Source organism: Fukomys damarensis, unplaced genomic scaffold (genome assembly GCF_012274545.1).
Source record: "Fukomys damarensis isolate Sample0158 unplaced genomic scaffold, DMR_v1.0_HiC HiC_scaffold_19, whole genome shotgun sequence".
Lineage (NCBI taxonomy): Eukaryota > Metazoa > Chordata > Mammalia > Rodentia > Bathyergidae > Fukomys > Fukomys damarensis.
The window spans coordinates 35,220,168-35,237,461 of NW_022900931.1; the positions used below are offsets into that span (position 1 = coordinate 35,220,168).

Below are 17,294 nucleotides of genomic sequence, written 5' to 3' on the forward strand. Positions count from 1 at the left end.
TTTTTTTTTTTTTTTTTTTTTTTTTTTTTTTGAGAAAGCCAGTTCAAGGCTGGCCTTGAACTCATAATCCTCCTGCCTCAGCCTCCCAGAGTGTTGGGATCACAGGCGTGTCCTACCGGGCCAGGCCAAAATTTGTTTTTGTGACTATTCAAAACACTGTATACACATGTCTCCCTGTACATTTAGGAAAACTTTATAGCTCTGGGGTAGTGAAGGAAACCGGTTATAGACTAAAGCTTTTTAAATGTCTCGCTACCCTGTCAGAGGAGATGGAACGGAAGATAGAAGAGCTCAGCGCCCCCGTTTTACTGTGTACCACCTCCAAGGAAGAAGGTCACGGTGTAATAAAGACTGAAACAATGGCACAGTTGGAGGCTGCACAGATTCTCTAAACTCGGAACAATGGCGAGTGACGAATGAGAAGATTACACGGCACCGTGTGACCCTGGCAGGCAGCCCGGACGCAGCCTGCTCCCAGGGGATCGTCCTGAACACTGCTCACAGAAAAGGGCCCCAGACAGCCTGGCACAGAGGGCTCCCTCACTTCGTTTTGGAGACACAGGTGTTTGCTGCCACGGGACACGAAAGCAGGAAGCACGGTGTACCAGAGCTACTTGAAGAGTATTCAGTGAGGACGAGGTGACTCCGGGGTCCTTTTCAGAGGAAAACGGAGACCAGAAATGCTCCAAATAACTTTGCCTGTTTCCAAAAGCCACTGTCACCCTTGAAGACCAGACAAACTTGGCAGCATGAAGGGCAGTGGCAATTCCAAATGAAGCATTCATAAAACATTTTGAGCAATGACTCAGAAAAAACATCATTTTATAATAATTTGGAAGGAGACAATATAGCTGATATATTAGTTCTGGGATGTTAGACAAACCAGGTGTTATTATAAAATGTCTCAGAGAGCCTATATTCATTTTTATCTCCTTTAACACAAATCAAAAGTTATAGCTTATTAGTTCAAGCCAGAAATACGAATTAGTGTAAATTAGTAGGAATTGGAATACATTTCTGTAATAGCCCCAAGAATCTAGGAGATGGTACACTTTCTTCTGAGGATGCTGAGGATTGAACCCAGGGTCTTTGCACTAAGCTTCATTCCCAGTCCTTTTCATTTTTTTTCTTTTGAGACAGGGTCTCACTAAGTTGCCCAGATGGGACTCCCATCTTGTGATCCTCCTGCCTCAGCCTCCCAGAGTGCTGGAATTGCAGGCATTGCCACCACACCTGGCTGACAGCACACTTCTAAAGGCCAATGGATTCATTCCATGTTTTGAAATATAATCTTATTAGTAAAGTATACTGGAAAGATGTAGGCAAAGAGAATCTCTTGATTTGAAGAAATCTAAATGTCAAATGTTTTATTTTTGAAACAAGTTATAAAGAAGTATTTATTCCAATAAGCATCAGTTTCTAATACTAGAATGATGAATCCAGTAGTAATTTAAAGTGGACTAGATACCAAGATCACAGTTTTAGAGAACCATCCTACAATCTCTGGTGACATATTTTTATTTCTTTAGAGGCCAATTCCTGTCCTAACTTCCAGAAGAATCCAAATTGTTTCTTAACCTAGAATTTCAATTTTATTTTGTGAAAATATGTGGGTCATCAGTGGGGGCTTAAATGTTATGACTGGAGATAGATAATGAGAAAAATACATTTAGACACTAAGCCAAGTTTTGAGACAAGGAGGGACAGTACCTTTTCATGGTGCTTGGCGCTCGTACGTGTGTGTGTGTGTGAGAGTGTGTGTGAGAGTGTGTGTGTGTGTGTGTGCGCGCACACGCGAGCGCACTGCCGAGTACACTGGGAACCTCCATGTGCAGTGTGTGAAATAAGCAGTCACTCTGGCACACTGATGGGCAATCTTTAGCACTGGGAAGCACTGCAGGACACTCGCTGTTCAAGCTTTATTAAAGGCACTGCTCCCTACATCTTCCCTTAGATATGCTTTATATCCATCTAGCAGGACATTTTGGAAGCTCAGTGTTTTACTCATAATGTACTTCTAATCATCAAACTCCTGACACCAGAAAAGAAAAGAAAAGAAAAGAAAAGAAAGGCAGAAAGAAAGAAAATTGAGGTGGTGGACACAAATATTTCATGAGCAAGAGAACTGGAACTAAGTTTGGTCACCGACTTCATACCTGTCTCAGCAAGCTTTACACATGGTACTGCACAGCAGAAAAAGCAGGGTTAGGGGTCTGGGTACTAGTCCAGCTCCGCCACTTACCAGCCATGTGACTTGGGGCAAGTTCAGTTTCCTCATCTGTAAAATGGGGATACATTATCTCATTTAATACTCACAACAAGCCCTACGATACACGTCAGAGTGTTAGCACAGTGTCGGCCCACGGCAGGTATCCACCACATGTTACATACCCTCCTTATGTTCTGAAAGACTATTTCCAAATTATGCATATATTAGTTACATGATTTATAACATCTATAAATAAAAATTCCCCTGGAGTTTCCCTTCCACTAAACCTGAGGAATCGAAATATATGGTTCTTATGCTTTATTTTGGGTAAGAATATGTCTAAAAACCTTTTAAAATCTCTATTTTTATATCTCTTTAGAGGGTAAATTATTAAAGCATAAAATATACTTTTCAGTATATATCATCACTTAAAACAGAGGGGAATCACAAATGAACAAATGTTGCATTCTTGTCAGAACGTTAAGGAAAAACTCCACAAATCAAAGTAGGGAACAAAGACACAGGTAAGGAGCCCAGACAAACACCAGTCTTAACAGATTTCAAAGCAAAAGGATTTGTCAACACCCCAAATGATGATGATTTTGGTTATCCATTTACTGAGGCACCTGCAGTCCCGGGCATTAATGAAGATGTGCCGCACACCTGCCCCCCCAGCACACTCCTATCCCCCAGTCCAGCCTCCCCGCCTGGGGTTCCACCGCTCCATATTCTCCGGGAAGATTCAGTCCTGCATAAAATGACTGTTTAAGCACTGAACATTTCAAATTTGTTATCATTCCTTTAATGCATGGACCACATGGAACAGTCATGACATACTTTTCAGCTTTATCTAGATGTAGTTGACAATAAGAACTGCATGTATTCAGGAAGTATAAGGTGATGCTGCGAGAGAGAAATGATTCCCACAATCAAGCTCAGTTACGTTTACCCTTGGTAGGCCATTTAAGATGACGCTAATTTCCTCTTATGTACGTATAGGCAGTGTACGGCTTGCTATTGTCACTCACGTTGCACTAGCATTTGTTTACCAGTGTCAGGTGAATTTTGACAGCGAAGTAGCAGGGCAGGAACAGAACCAGCGGTGTGTAAAGACTCAGACAGGTTCACCACTGCCCCTGTCAGTCTGGAAGTCTTTACCTCTTGGTCCGCACCGGGTCACACACAGAGAGCAGAACGGTGCCTGCCATGTGTCGTGTGTGGGTAAGATGCCTCTGGCTCAGCCCTCAGGGAGGCCCACCCTGACCCCTTCACTGGCATTTCCTGCTTCCCGTGTGTCACTCAGAATCTGACAGTTGCTTTGAAAGCCCTTCCTTCGATTTTTATTTGCAACACTAAGTGATTTTTCAAATATTTATATAAATGCAGAGGACCATAATTATATTATCAGGCCATATATTCATGCAGGAAAATCAAACAAGGTGATGTAAAAGAAATGTCAAATTACATGTACAATTCTTTTAAAATACTAGGAAAACAGCATAACAGCCTTTGTTAATTTCATTCCCACGGAGCTTTGCAGTTTCATTGAAACTTAAGGTAGCTAAGAGACTTATTATTTTCATTTCCAATATGATTATAACTTGCTCTGCTACCAAATTCAAGAAGTTATTACAACCTGATCAAAGCCATTCTTTTATATCAAAATGTCCAACAAAAATCACTGCCAAGAGCCTCTTTTCACAAAGTAACATATATCCCCTTGTTTTCATGCATTAAAAATTGAGATGCTATTTTCCAAATTTGAATACTGGGAACACTTTTTAACATTTCAAAAACCCAGCTGAAATACAACTTACTGACTCAGAATTTAAAAGATAGGAAGTTTCATTCCTAACATAACTCAGAAATAAAGCAACTCTAAAACGTGAATGATACCCAATAAAGATACTACAGATATTCATTTTTTAATTGATTCTAGGATTTTATGAGTAAGTACTGCTAAAATCTTTTCATGGTAAAGTAAGTATTGCTAAAATCTTCTCAGTCATGGTAGACACTGGATTTCACTTACATTCAGGGTTTCCCAACTCCAAGCTGTGGACCAGTAATGGGTCATAAAATCAATTTCATGGCTCAAGAACAGCATTTTAAAAAGAAAAAAAACTTGTATTTGAAACTTGTTTTATAACACACATACACAGAGAGAGAGAGAGAGAGAGAGAGAGAGAGAGAGACACGGGGGCCCACTGAGTCGTGATATAAAATGCTAGTTGTGGCCACTTTGCCAAGTCACAATCTAGACCAAACCCCTTGGTTTACCAGCCCACTCAGCCCAGGACTGAAAATCCAAAGGCCTGCGTCTGAAAGCTGCTCGGCTAGACTTTGGAAAAATTCCTTAAATCTTTTTTGGCTCTTGAAAAAGACATGAAGCCTGGTATGATGGTGCACACCTGTAATCCCAGAATTTGGGAGGCTGAGGCAGGAGGATTTCTGCGGGTTCAAGGGCAGACAGGTCTACATAGTGAGTTCAAAGCCAGCCTGAACTACTTAGCAAGACCCTGTCCTCAGGGGGGAAAAAAGAAAGAAATGTATTTCATTTTTTAAAACAGCTATTCAGATTCTGAATAAAATAGCACTGATTCTGTAGAAACCAACCAGATTTTGAAAAACAATTCCCAAAGCATAATCAGGTCTTGTGGGGGAAAAAAAATTCTGTATTGTTTGATATTTTTAAGTTTTAAGGATCTGGACATTTTTTTTTTTTGCACATCTTGGTATTGTTATGTGTGTGTGTGTTTTTTTAATTTTATTGAGTTTATTGGTACATTTTAGGGATACAGTACAGTTAGGATCTGGACATTTTAAATTAGAAAAGGAAATCATATAATTGTAAGTATTACTGATAACACTGTGAAAAAAATTCTTCAAGGATGATATGCTCATTCCATCAACATAAATATATAAAAATTCCTTTAATTTACAGCAAGCAACAGTTAAAAGTTTAATGTAAATATTTATCTTAAACATTCACTTTTAAATACACTCTTATTGTATTACTGACTTATGCTTTGACAAGTCAAATGATGAAGAGGTATTACAGTTAGTTGAAAGAAAAATATAAACAAATTACAAAAATAAATGTACCATAGAAATGCCTTTTGATTCGCACTCATATGGCATACAATATTTGAAATTGTTTTAAATTCGTCTGAATCTTATACAAATTGTGTCTTTTGAGAGAAATGACAGTCTACAGCACTTCTATAACTTCACAGAAACTTCTTTGGAAAAAAAAAAAAACTCCTAAGACAAAGTTAAAAACAATGTAGTTGTGCTTGCTCAAGACGGTGGAATATTCCAGGCAGTAAGAGGGCCCACGCCACTAACTACACAGCCAAAGTGAGCCATTCATTCTTGACTCACCGCAAACTCTGAACTGGGTTACAAATAAAACCACTGGAAAAACAATGTTACAACCACTCAAGGGTCACAAGTAACCAAGTCTTACAAAATCACTTCTCTGTAACTAAGAAAAGCAACCCACATAAAGAACTGTTCCTTACAAGTTTGCGTAAGTTCCGGAAGCTGGGGCAACGCTAGAGAGACCCACACTTCCCCGACTGGGCGGTAGAGGGCGTGCTGGTCCCCGGGGTCCTAAGGTCGCAGCTGCGGCCAATCGGTAGCCCAGACTAGTTCCCCGGCCCCCCAGGCGCAGGCCGCAGCCTGGGGCCGCGATCCGACCGCGGTGCCCGCAGACACCAGTGCGGCTCACACCAGCATTCCCGGGGTCCTAGTGTTCACCCTCTTCCAGCGCGAACTTACTTACCTCCCGGGAAGCGCTGGAGTGAGGCCGGCTGACCAGAAAAGCTACTCAGCCCCGCGGCGAGCTCGGAGACGGGGCTGTGGGGGGCTGGTTAACAGCTGTGCCCGCGGTAGCGCTTGACAAAGCAGAAAGGAACTGACTAAATCGCATCCACTCGGAGCTGACGTCAATGTGCAGCTCGCGTGGAGTTTAACTTTTCCACTTCCCTGCTGAAACACGATTCCAGGAAGTGTGGTGACGTCAGCCCTTTGAACTCAATTAGCCGAGGAACAGACCACTTTAAATGCGGGAGGAGAGGGCCTGCGGGAACCAGGCTCGGGCTGCGGTCTCCCCGACGCTGCCTTCCACCGGCACTGAGATCAGAAGCTCAACGTTTGACAGCATGAGCAATACACGCACTTAGTTCCACTGAATGGGGGCGAGGGAGGGAGTGAGGAAGCGGGGCAGGAGCGATGCCTTAGCGTGCAAGGGGCAGGGTACTAAACAAAGAAGCAGTTACACTCAGATGCTGTCACAAAGTGAGCGGAACGTACAGATACCATTAAAAGAAACTTCTTGCTTCCAAGTGGCTAGGAAATAACCTTGTGTGGAGCGCGCAGACGTTCCGCTGTACTTTAGGCGAGGGAGGGAGTGAGGAAGCGGGGCAGGAGCGATGCCTTAGCGTGCAAGGGGCAGGGTACTAAACAAAGAAGCAGTTACACTCAGATGCTGTCACAAAGTGAGCGGAACGTACAGATACCATTAAAAGAAACTTCTTGCTTCCAAGTGGCTAGGAAATAACCTTGTGTGGAGCGCGCAGACGTTCCGCTGTACTTTACAAACTTCAGGAGGATCCTCAACGTGAATCGAAGCCCCCTCTCGCCACCCTTACCTGTTTCCTCTCCAGTTACAGCCATGATGGGCTTCTGCATACAGGCTGCGCTTGTTGCCCCGTCAGTGCTCAACATAAAGTGTTCCCCACTTGCGGCATGTGCGAGGTAAGTGGGGGCGCTGACGTCACCGTGACGTCACCGGCCTGTCCCTGCCCCACACCGCCTCGCCGCCGCCGCCGCCGCCGCGGAGTTCTCTGAAACCAAGAGCTCTGTAAAAGCCTTCCTGTCATAAACCATGTCAGGGCTCCTGCCTTTCCTTTTTACATGGAAACCTGCTGAATTCGGCTCTGGGCAAAAAAAAAAAAAAAAAAAAAAAAAAAAAAATAAAAAAAAAAAAAAAAAAAAAAAAGTCTCCATTAAAAGCTACATAGTTGCATCTTTTGAAGCCACTTCTTTATCATTGTTGCGTCCAGGGTCTCTCGGTAAACATGGGGGGACAAATCCTAGATTTCTCACATCGCAAAGGAGAGGAAAAAAAAAACAGAGCTAAACTTGGAGGATTTAAAAAAAAAACGCTGATAAGGAGCACCGAAATGCGGGGTTTCCCAGGCCGTCCACGTGTGCCGAGGGAGGAATGCCCAGACATCTTTGGCCACCTGTGTCTTCGCTTGCCCAGCCTCTGCTGCAACACCGTGAAATGCAGCTGTTCCGAGAGTGGCAGAGAACTTGCTCTTCCCTGGAAGGGAGCGGATACTAACAATTTTAAAGCACTGTGCCGTTACAGCAAGAATCACATGGCATTCTCTCATAACTATCAAACTGTGAACTTGCTGATATGTGACCTCAGATGGCCCACAGAAATAGAAATTATGATTCATTCTAACACATTATTTTACTCACTAGGGTCCCTTGAAAAGTTTTATGATTTTAAACATTCAAATAAATTACAAGTATTATTTATAAAAATGTTTAAATGTCAAGTTTCATTTCGATAACTTCATGGATCATTATTGGAAATTTAACAGTAGAAAGGTTAGGGACAAAGTTGGCCAATGTCCAACCATGTAACAGACCATACATAGCCTGGAGAAAAGTATGCATCACAACAGTAGTGCTGGCCTCAGAGCTCTGCCACTCTCTACGGGTGCAAAGCCTGCTCCCTCCTGCAGTTGGGATGCAGCCTGAAAGGCAGGCCCTGTGTTTCTGCTGTTTCCCTATGCATCCTAAAGTAAAGGCACTCAAGGGGTGACATGCAGGGAGTATCCAGTGCTCCTGTAAACGGCCTGTGGTTTCCACAGAAGATACCCAGAGCAAGGAAGTCTGGAGTTGCCGGGCCTGGTGGAGCATGCCTGTAAGCCCAACAATCGGGAGGCTGAGGCAGGAGAATCATGCAAGTTTGAGCTAGATAGTGAGTTCAAGGCCAGCCTGAACTACATAGTGAGACCCTGTCTCAACCCCTCCAAAAAAAGCCTGGGGTTTAACCTAAGCATCAACTTCAATCAAGCAGCTCTTTTTGGTATCGGGGATCAAACTTGGGTCCTATACCTTTTTGGAAGGCAGGTGTTGGAACCACTGAACTAAATCCCCAGCCCTTCAAGTAGCTCTTTTCTATGTCAGCTATGCCTAAGGCTTTGGGACCAAGACATATTAGTACATTTTATTTCAAATTTCAGAAAGCTTCATTTTGTCTTTATATTAATGTTCCTTTAAAGTGGCTAGGGCTGGGATGTAGCTCAGTGGCACCATGCCTGCCCAAGAAGCTCAAGGTCCTGAGTTCGAGTCTTGGTACAGAAAAAAAAAATTGGCTTATAGGTGCTTAATAAATAAAATTCAGTATTAGTCTTAAAAAGGGAGAGGAATTCCCAGTCCTGGGGAAAAAAATAAGAAGGGAGTCGGATGAGAACCAAGACCTGTCATGTAAAGGTGCAAGACCCCAGTAATGAATGTAACTGTACTGTATACCTAGATTGTAACAATAAACTCAATAAAAAGAAAATAAAAAAAGAAGGGAGTTGGTTATTTAGTTGTTTATTGCAACTAATAAAGTTTTAATATACTCCCCGGACTAATTCAACTTAGCTAACATATGAAACCCGTAACCACACTTTCACAGAGGCGTGCATTCATTTTCATTCAGTGCGTGTTACCGGCTGTTTCTCTCACGCCAGGGACCCTGCTAGTTTCTGAGGACCGAGTCCAGGCAGGACAGAGGCCCAGCACTGTGCTGCCCCCAGGGTGGCCCGAGCCGGGAACCCTTCCTGGGAGAAGTCAACCTGAGACGTGAACCAGGCGCACCATCAGGATGGGGGTCTGAAGGCTGGGGTGGGAGGCCTGGAAGACAGGGCTGCAAGGCAGAGGAGGGCGAAGCCAGGATCCACCGTGACGGGCCACAGGGAGGACCTGGACTTTGAGCAGCAGTGCAGGGGCTGCTTAGGAGGGGCCAGGCCCCCACGAACGGGCTTAGCCTCCTTGGGAGCCGGCCCCAGAGGCTCTCTCCCTGCTCCCAGAGAGCGGATGGGGTCTGGACCAGGTGGCCCCTTGCGTGTCCCACAAACCAGTGTGGGCCGTGGAAACCACCAGTCCAAAGCCGGCTCTATAAGGGGTAGACTTCGGAACCCCACTGGGAACCAGAACCGCACCGGGGTAATGTGGGAGGAGCAGCGCTGGGATGGCCGGAGCCTCAGCAGCCCCCGGACACTGCGAGGGACAGAGGAAGGGGCCCGCTGGGTTTCAGAACAATTCCCAGAACACAGCGCAGACTTCGGGCCCTGTCAGGACCAGAAGGAAGTGGTTCAACCACCAGAAGCGGGGTTAGGGAGCCGGAAGTGGAATGGGGGGGTGGGAGAGCTCCGACCTGGCTGGACAGAGAGGGGCCGCCCAGGTGTCCAGCTCAGACGACAGCAGGCACGCGGCACAGCCACCAAACTGACAGCCAGGCAGACTCGGGCTGGGAAGAGAAGTCCAAGATGTGTGGGGGACACCTGGTGGCCAGCGGGATGAGGGCACAGCCACGTTCCCCGAGCCACAGGAGGGCGGGCCTGAGTCTAGGGGACAGGGGGAGACAGGAGGAAAGGGAGCAGAAAGCAGTGAGGACGACACCGAGGAAGCCCAGGCTGCAAGGCAGGCGGATGGATGAAGATGAGGACCCGGACTGCAGAACGGAAGTGGGTGATCTTTCACTGCAGCCACAGGCTAGGACGGGAATATTGTGTCTGAGGTCAGAAAGATAAGGAGCCCACTGGCCTGGCCTCCAGTGACACCGAACTGAAGCTCCTAACCAGAGAGAGAGAGAGCAAGAAAGAGGAAGGGAGGGAGAGGGAGAGAAATAGAACAGGCCAGAAAGAAGGGAGGAAAAGGAGCAAGGGAGGAAAACGGAGAAAAGGAGAAGAAAAACAAGAATAATAAAGATCAGAAGGAAAGAAACAAAACATTTATATGGTATAAACACTCACATTGTATCACAAATCAATTCACGTAAGAATAGCATGTTATTAAAAGTAATTACATTTTAGCAAAGTTAACAGATAAAAGTTACTATTTCTCTGCACCAGTAATGTCATAGAAAAATAAGGTGTGGTGCATTAATAGCAACAAATACCAGAAAGCATTTAGGAACAAATGGGGGAAGACCTCTATGGAGAAACATTATGAGCTGTCCAAGGGAAATGAGATCTGAATAAATGAGACACCTGGGCTTTAACTCTGAGTGCTCGTCGTAACATTATAAAGGATTCAGCTCTTTCTAAAATCTATACATTAAATACAATCTCATGTTGGCTTTAATTTTATCATTGTGATTACTTAAAATTCAAACTTACTCTAAACTCACATGAATGGCTCACAAATAGCTAGATCAGCATTTCGAAAAAAAGACAAAGAGATGAACTTGTTCTGTGAGTCAGGATGATACTGGTGCACAGAAAAAGAAGATTGGGAAACCAGGAGTGTCAGAGACATACACCTGCAATCCTAGCTACTCGGGAGGCTGAGGCAGGAAGATTGCAGATCAGACTGGGCACCTTAGGGAGGCCCTGTCTCAAAATGAAATTGTAAAAGGGTTGGGGATCATGCCCAGTGGTAGAGTGCTTGCTTGTGTAAGGAGCTAGGTGAATCCACCCATCCCCAGTACCACCAGAAACAAACACCCCAGAGAAGAGAGTTCCGAGACAGATCTAAGAACTTATGAGAACCTAATATATAATTAAGTTTTTTTCATAAATTAATTAAGAAAGGAAAAACCAGTGGTAGGGGCTCCATATATAAAGAAAAAATTTAAACTGGATTCCCGGGCCGGCGATTTAGCTCAGCAGTTTGGTGGCCTGCCTTGCAAGTGCAAGGACCTGAGTTCAATCCCCAGTACCAAAAAAAAAAAAGGATTCCCAACTGATACTACAAGAAATAGATTCTAGATGGATTAAGAATGTAAAACTATAAAGTTCAGAGAAGGCAATATTTTTAAAAAACTTTATGACTTATGGGAGAAAATGAGTTCAAAGTACAGAATTTACATGAATATTATATAAAACAAAACATTTATAAAAATGCTATTTGCTAAAGTATCAAATTTGTGACTATCCCTCAAGATTATTCACTTACGACATATAGGGCTCACGACTCTGAGGAAAATGTAATAGACGGCTGTCATTCACATTAAAGTACTAGGTGTACAGTATGAATTATTTTACTCCATAAATAGCACCACTTTATTTCTTCATATTCTTTTATTACAGTCCATATAAACTCCCGAAATACAGAAGAGTAAAGCTTATTAATCACCAAGGGCTTTATCAATTACACTCTTTCTTCCATATTTGCAATATTTTCAAACTATAAGAATTTACATTATTTTCTTTAAAATAACTGTTATGAATGCTAAAGCAAATGGACCTAGAAGATCAGGAATAAGTGATTTTTGAAAGTTGTGTTATAGTTGGTGTAAGCACAACTGGGCAGAATTAAAATGATACATAACTCAAATTTAAATGAAATCTTAGGTAACCTCAAAAGCTTAGATTACATTACAGTCGCTTAATTTCACTACTGTCAGCTTTCATAAGAGCTAGAATGGGTTCCTCAGAACCGGTCCAGGAAAAAAAAAACAACATCACAAAACCCAGTGTTGTTGTTGTTGTTTTGTTTTGTTTTGTACCAGGGATCAAACTCAGGACCTTGCGCTTGCCAGGCAGGCACTGTGCCACTGAGTTCAATCCCCAGCCCGGTGTTCGTTTCCAAGTAAGTCATCCGGAGTTGAGCGGTGAATGTAACAGCTAGGGAACGTGCCAGGCTTCGTGGGCTGCACACTCAAATCCCCAGAGAACAGGTAATGGAAAGTATTAGGTACAACACGAACGACCCCCAGAGGAAGGCTGTCTGCTTCATTTAAAAATTCATTAATTTTCTACCTTCCTTTCTGTATCAGGCTACTCTGAGCGAACCTCTTGTTACAGCCAGGAAACTAACAAGCTAACATCATACAATCTACTTAATTTGTTCAACAATTAAAATATCTTTTCTGCAAGCTTTCTCAAACATCCTCCTGCAAAAGCTACCTTCTGTATACTCTATAAAACTACGAAATCACCACAAAAGGGCGCAATGCAGTCACCTATGGGTTCTGTAAATGCATCAGACAAGGAAATATACCTGGAACCACCACCTGGCTGCCCGGGACGAAGAACTGCGGTGAGCCATCGGCGGCCTGCGCTGTGTACTGCACCACGGTGGCACTGGAAGCAGGGGCTCCGGAGTTCGTCATGGTCAGCGCCTGCAGCCCCTGGACACCGTCGGATCCCGCGTTGGAAATCTGGATTGCTCCACCTTGGGCTATAGCAACTTAACAGAAAAAGAAAACAACGTGAGGCAGTTTCTGGTTGTGTTTTTTCGTCACCCATAGTGGGAGAATATACGGCAGGCTACGTGCTACCACAGCTTCTACGTCTCAAGTTTCTCACATTTGTAAATGCTAAACTGATAAGGAACTTCGACTTCTTCGTGGGAGGAGACCTTTAAAAAGCTTATAAAAGCTGGGTGTGGTGGAGCACGCCTGTAATCTCAGCACTCAGGAGGCTGAGGCAGGAGGATTGCTGTGAGTTCGAGACCAGCCTGGGCTACATAGTGAGTTCCACGTCAGACTCAACTACACAGTGAGAACCTGTCTCAAAAAAAAAAAAAAAAAAAAAAGTGTACAAACACTCGAGTATATGTCACGCTCAGAATTCCTGCAATCCACAGCATTTCCCTCTTCCCTGGCACCCACCCAACTCAATCAAGAATAGAAGCAGGTAGAGTCTGGATTCTTGGCTTTCTCCATCTCCTAGATGTTTTTGGTTATAAACTACATTCGTAAGAAGTAGTTAGCAAAATTTCGAGTTTGTGCCTTCACTGGGTCAACTAGTTTTCCAACTTTGCATCTAAAGAAAGTGGCTTTCAACATATAATAAACAGTATGTTGTATATTTTGGTTTTAAAGCTCGCTTACAAAACCGTAATCTTGCTCTGTGTCAAGATAACCCTAAAATACAAAATGGTAAGTTGGAAAGAACCTTTTGATAGAATTTGTGCTCAACTATGGGGTGGCAGCAAATAGAAAGCAGAAACACTGAGATCAGCTATCATGTTTACAGTTAACATATTAACTTAAACTTTCAAAAGAATGATCAAAGTTTTCTGTCTTAAAATTTCACTAGTAGACAACTACTGTTTAAAACATCCAAAGGGTCTGTATACTTTAACACAAAGGTTACAACAGCACATTTTAGTTATCTTTTTAAAATCAAATATAAACTAGCTAACTAGACTTCACAACGAAGATTTTTAAAACACATCCTAGGAATAACAACACAGGCCCTTGGATGTATCTCAGTGGTTCCACCGCCTGCCTGGTAAGTGCAAGGTCCTGAATTTGATCCCTGGTACCAAAAAAAAAGAGGAATAATGACTATAAATCGGTATAAATGCAATATTACAATGGGGATTAAAATATACTCTGAATCATGCCCAAGTCACTTCCAAATGATTTTAATGATATCGAAGCAAAAGGCCACCCAGGAGACAACCTGATAGCACGAACTGATCAGAACTGTGAAAAGAGTAAAAGTAACAGATTTTCAGTTTTTCATGTAAGGTTTTAATGCCTAACACAGAAATAAGGGTTAAGATTTTTAATTTTTTAAGGTGAACATTTAATTAATAATTAATTTTAAAAATTTTGAGACCGTGTCTCGCTATGTAGTTCAGGCTGGCCTTGACCTCATGGGGATCCTCCTGCCTCAGCCTTCTGGGTGCTGGAATTACAGATGTGTGCCACCATACCCAGGAGGGTTAACATCTTTTAACATGCTTTTAATGAGTAGAGAATTTGTTTTCATCCATTTCCAGTGCCAGCTCACCTCTCCATGTCTTTGGGGAGTGGGTAGAGTGTTTCAAAACAAATCACATATATTATACTTGGCTGACCATTTTTAAGTAAAATGGTCCATATGAAGATCATTAGAGACCAATTAAAATAAAATATCTTTATATTTACCACTCATTTTACTCTGAAGACTTTGGCTTTATTTAATTTATTTTTGGTTTTTTTGGTACTGGGGATCGAACTCAGGTCCTTGCACTTGCAAGGCAGGTGGCAGAACCACTGAGCTAAATCCCCAGCCCTCATTTTTGTTTTTTTTGAGACAAGGTCTCACTACATAGCCCAGGCTGACCTTGAACTTCTGGTGATCCTCCTGCCTCAGCCTCCTAAGTGCTGGGATTACAAGCATGAGCCACTGCACCAGGCAATTTAGGCCTTATTAATGCTTTCCTGGAGTGACACATGGGACAAAAGCCTAAAGGTTCAACTTATTACTATATATATATTTTTTTTTTTTAAATAACAATTACAAGTCCACACTGGTCTATGAATATTGATTGTGATTCAAGTAAAAGTATGTTTTGTTTTGTTTTTTGGGTTTTTGTTTTGGTACTGGGATCAAACTTGGGCCCTTGTGCTTGCAAGGTAGGCAGCAGAAGCACTGAGCTAACTCCCTGACCTGATTTTTAATTTTTTGAGACAGGGTCTCACTGTGTAACCCAGGCTGGCCTCAAACTCACAGTGAGCCTCCTGCCTCAGACTCCTGAGTGCTGGGATTACAGGTGTGCACCACCACACCTGCCCATAAAATAAGTTTCAGGAAATAATTTAAATTAAAACTGAACAGCTAGATTATATAATCAAGTGAATTCTGTATCCGTTTCCAGTATTCGCCGAGCCGAGCCTGCCACTGTGGTGTCAGCTGACGGTAAGTGGCGGGTAGGGATTAAGCCCCTCCGTCCCAGCTGCTCTGAGAACAGCCGACATAAGCATTTTTGTTTTCCACTAAGTTTCCACCAGAATTAGGTAGGCCACTCAGCATCTACTGGCTGAATACTGGAAATTGAGAAAGAGTCTGTCTAGACGGAAAAGCACAATTTACCAATTTGTTAAATATATTTCTAATAAATTCATTTTAGCTAATTAAACCTCTTTGTACACATCCAGATATAGTCATATTTAGTTTCAAATCAATCTTAAAGCAAGAATGGCGCCTAAGAATTCTGAATTCTTTAAACCATCCTTAAAGTTCCCATTTGTCTTTCCATAGTGGTGGCTTCTGAGTTGACTCGCTCACCTTTCCTGTAACAAGCACAATGCCGACCAGTTAGCTCTTTTTGTTTTTAAAGCCAGAGAATTCGTTAAGCCAAATTAAAATAATAAAATAATAACACTTGAGGAAAGGCACAAAAGCAGTTAGCAAGGGAACTCACCCATGGAAAAATATTGGAAAAAGATTAAATCTTAAAAAATCTTTAATAGGTCTTAAAAACATACATAGGAAAATATCAAAGACTCTAGTTACGCTCTCTCTTGTAAAAACCAAAGGAGGGCCAGGGATTTGGCTCAGTGGTGTGGCCGCCTGCCTTGAAAGTTTAAGGTCCTGAGTTCGAAGCCCCGGTACCAATGATAAAAAATGAAAACCAAAGGATGCTAATAATTGTTTCTACTTCTAGACATTTGCATATAACATTAAAGCATTATTGATAGTATTGTTTTTCCTAGTAAGATTAATGAAAATGGATCTTGAGTAGGTATATGTATTTATTCTCTAATTAACGTACATAAATGACTTCTAAAAAAGGGTAAATGTTAGTATTCACTTCTCAAGCACAAGAATTATCTCCATAAACAAGAGTCACCAATGTCCTAAAAGTGCAGTAATAAAGGCAGCATTGTTTTGGGGCACTTCTGCTTGCAGACCACACTGACAGAGCCACCACCCTGCCAGGCCGGGGCGGCGGCACAGACCTACGATCCCAGCCCTCGGGAAGTCGAGTCAAAAATATCCTCAATTCAAGCCTAGTCTGGGCAATTTAGTGACTTGATGAGCCTGTGTCTGTGGAAACAAAGGTCCTGGGGAAAGTGGGCAGGACCACACGGTACAGGACTAGGCCAAAACACCCGATAGAGTCCGTGCTGTCTTACGAAGCAATGAGGTAAGCGCCTCAGCTCCCAAAGTGCAGTCCTCTAGTCTCACACAGAACCCCACCCACTCCTGCCATGCACCCCGCAGTGCGCGCGGAGAGCCTGCCCCAGGAGCACCAGGGACGGAGGCACAGGGCGGGCCGGGAGAAGGACACGGATGCTGAGGCTCGGACAGCGGCCACACTTCCGTCCGTCCGTCCGTCTCTCCCACATCTCCCCCTGCTGCCTGCATCCGCCTCCGCACTAAGCCCCAATGTGGCAAATTAAAGTGTCCCCACTTCAGAGACTACAACCTGAGAGGCAGAGACACAGCCTCTCTGACGCAGGAGTTCGCAAACAGAAGCAGGGCTCCTGCCCCTCGCCGTCTGCAGCCGCAATGTCCATTTGGCCCGTGTTCACTTCTGACACTCTCAGCCAATACCTCAGGCAGACTGACGATGGGGTCCACCTCCTCCTACGGGAGGGGCCGGGCAGGGCTGGGACAGGCCAAGGACTTCCTCCAGGGGCGCGCTCTGCAGCAATTCCCACCTCTCCCAGCCCCAGGCAAACCCGGGGAAGCCCCTCCGGGGAAACTGATAGGCCGCTCAAGGCCGAGGCTGCCCGCACCTCCCGAGTTCTGCTCCCCGAAACACCAGGCACCCCAACTAGCAATGCAGTCTGCACCCCGAACCCTGCCACGTGCCAGGGGCCAGACACAGAGACGGGGCACAGTATCAGTCTAATTCTGCAGGCGGTGGGGTTCTGGTCACCCTCATCAACGCTGGACCAGCCGTTCAGCACCCTGCAGAGGCCGCGGATTAATTACACCCCAGTTCTCATGGGCAGCATCACAGAAGCCTCCCAAAAACCACCAAGGGAGAGTTCGTCCAGTAGCTTAATACTGCAAATCCATTACCGCTACAGGGAAATTCTAAGCCCCCTTACAAGAATGATTACATAAGATCTTCCCATATATGAAAGATTACAATTTTTTTTTTTTTTTTTTTTTTT

The 17,294-nt window shown here is 43.8% G+C and overlaps 1 protein-coding gene across 17 annotated transcripts in view; it reads right to left on the reverse strand.

Annotated features, from left to right (window-relative positions):
* Crem (cAMP responsive element modulator) overlaps positions 1-17,294 on the reverse strand; it is a 63,502-nt gene that overhangs the window by 7,161 nt on the left and 39,047 nt on the right. For 7 of the 17 annotated variants that reach the window (XM_033765656.1, XM_010614761.3, XM_033765657.1 and 4 more), the window contains 2 exons: positions 12,449-12,637; positions 2,243-2,278 (listed from right to left, as the gene is read on the reverse strand). In XM_033765656.1, coding sequence (XP_033621547.1) covers positions 2,243-2,278; positions 12,449-12,637 — 225 coding nt within the window. Of the gene's footprint in view, positions 1-2,242; positions 2,279-5,996; positions 6,402-6,864; positions 7,143-12,448; positions 12,638-16,597; positions 16,712-17,294 lie in introns of those variants that run through there. The other 10 variants (XM_033765659.1, XM_010614762.3, XM_033765658.1 and 7 more) reach the window with 8 other exon arrangements.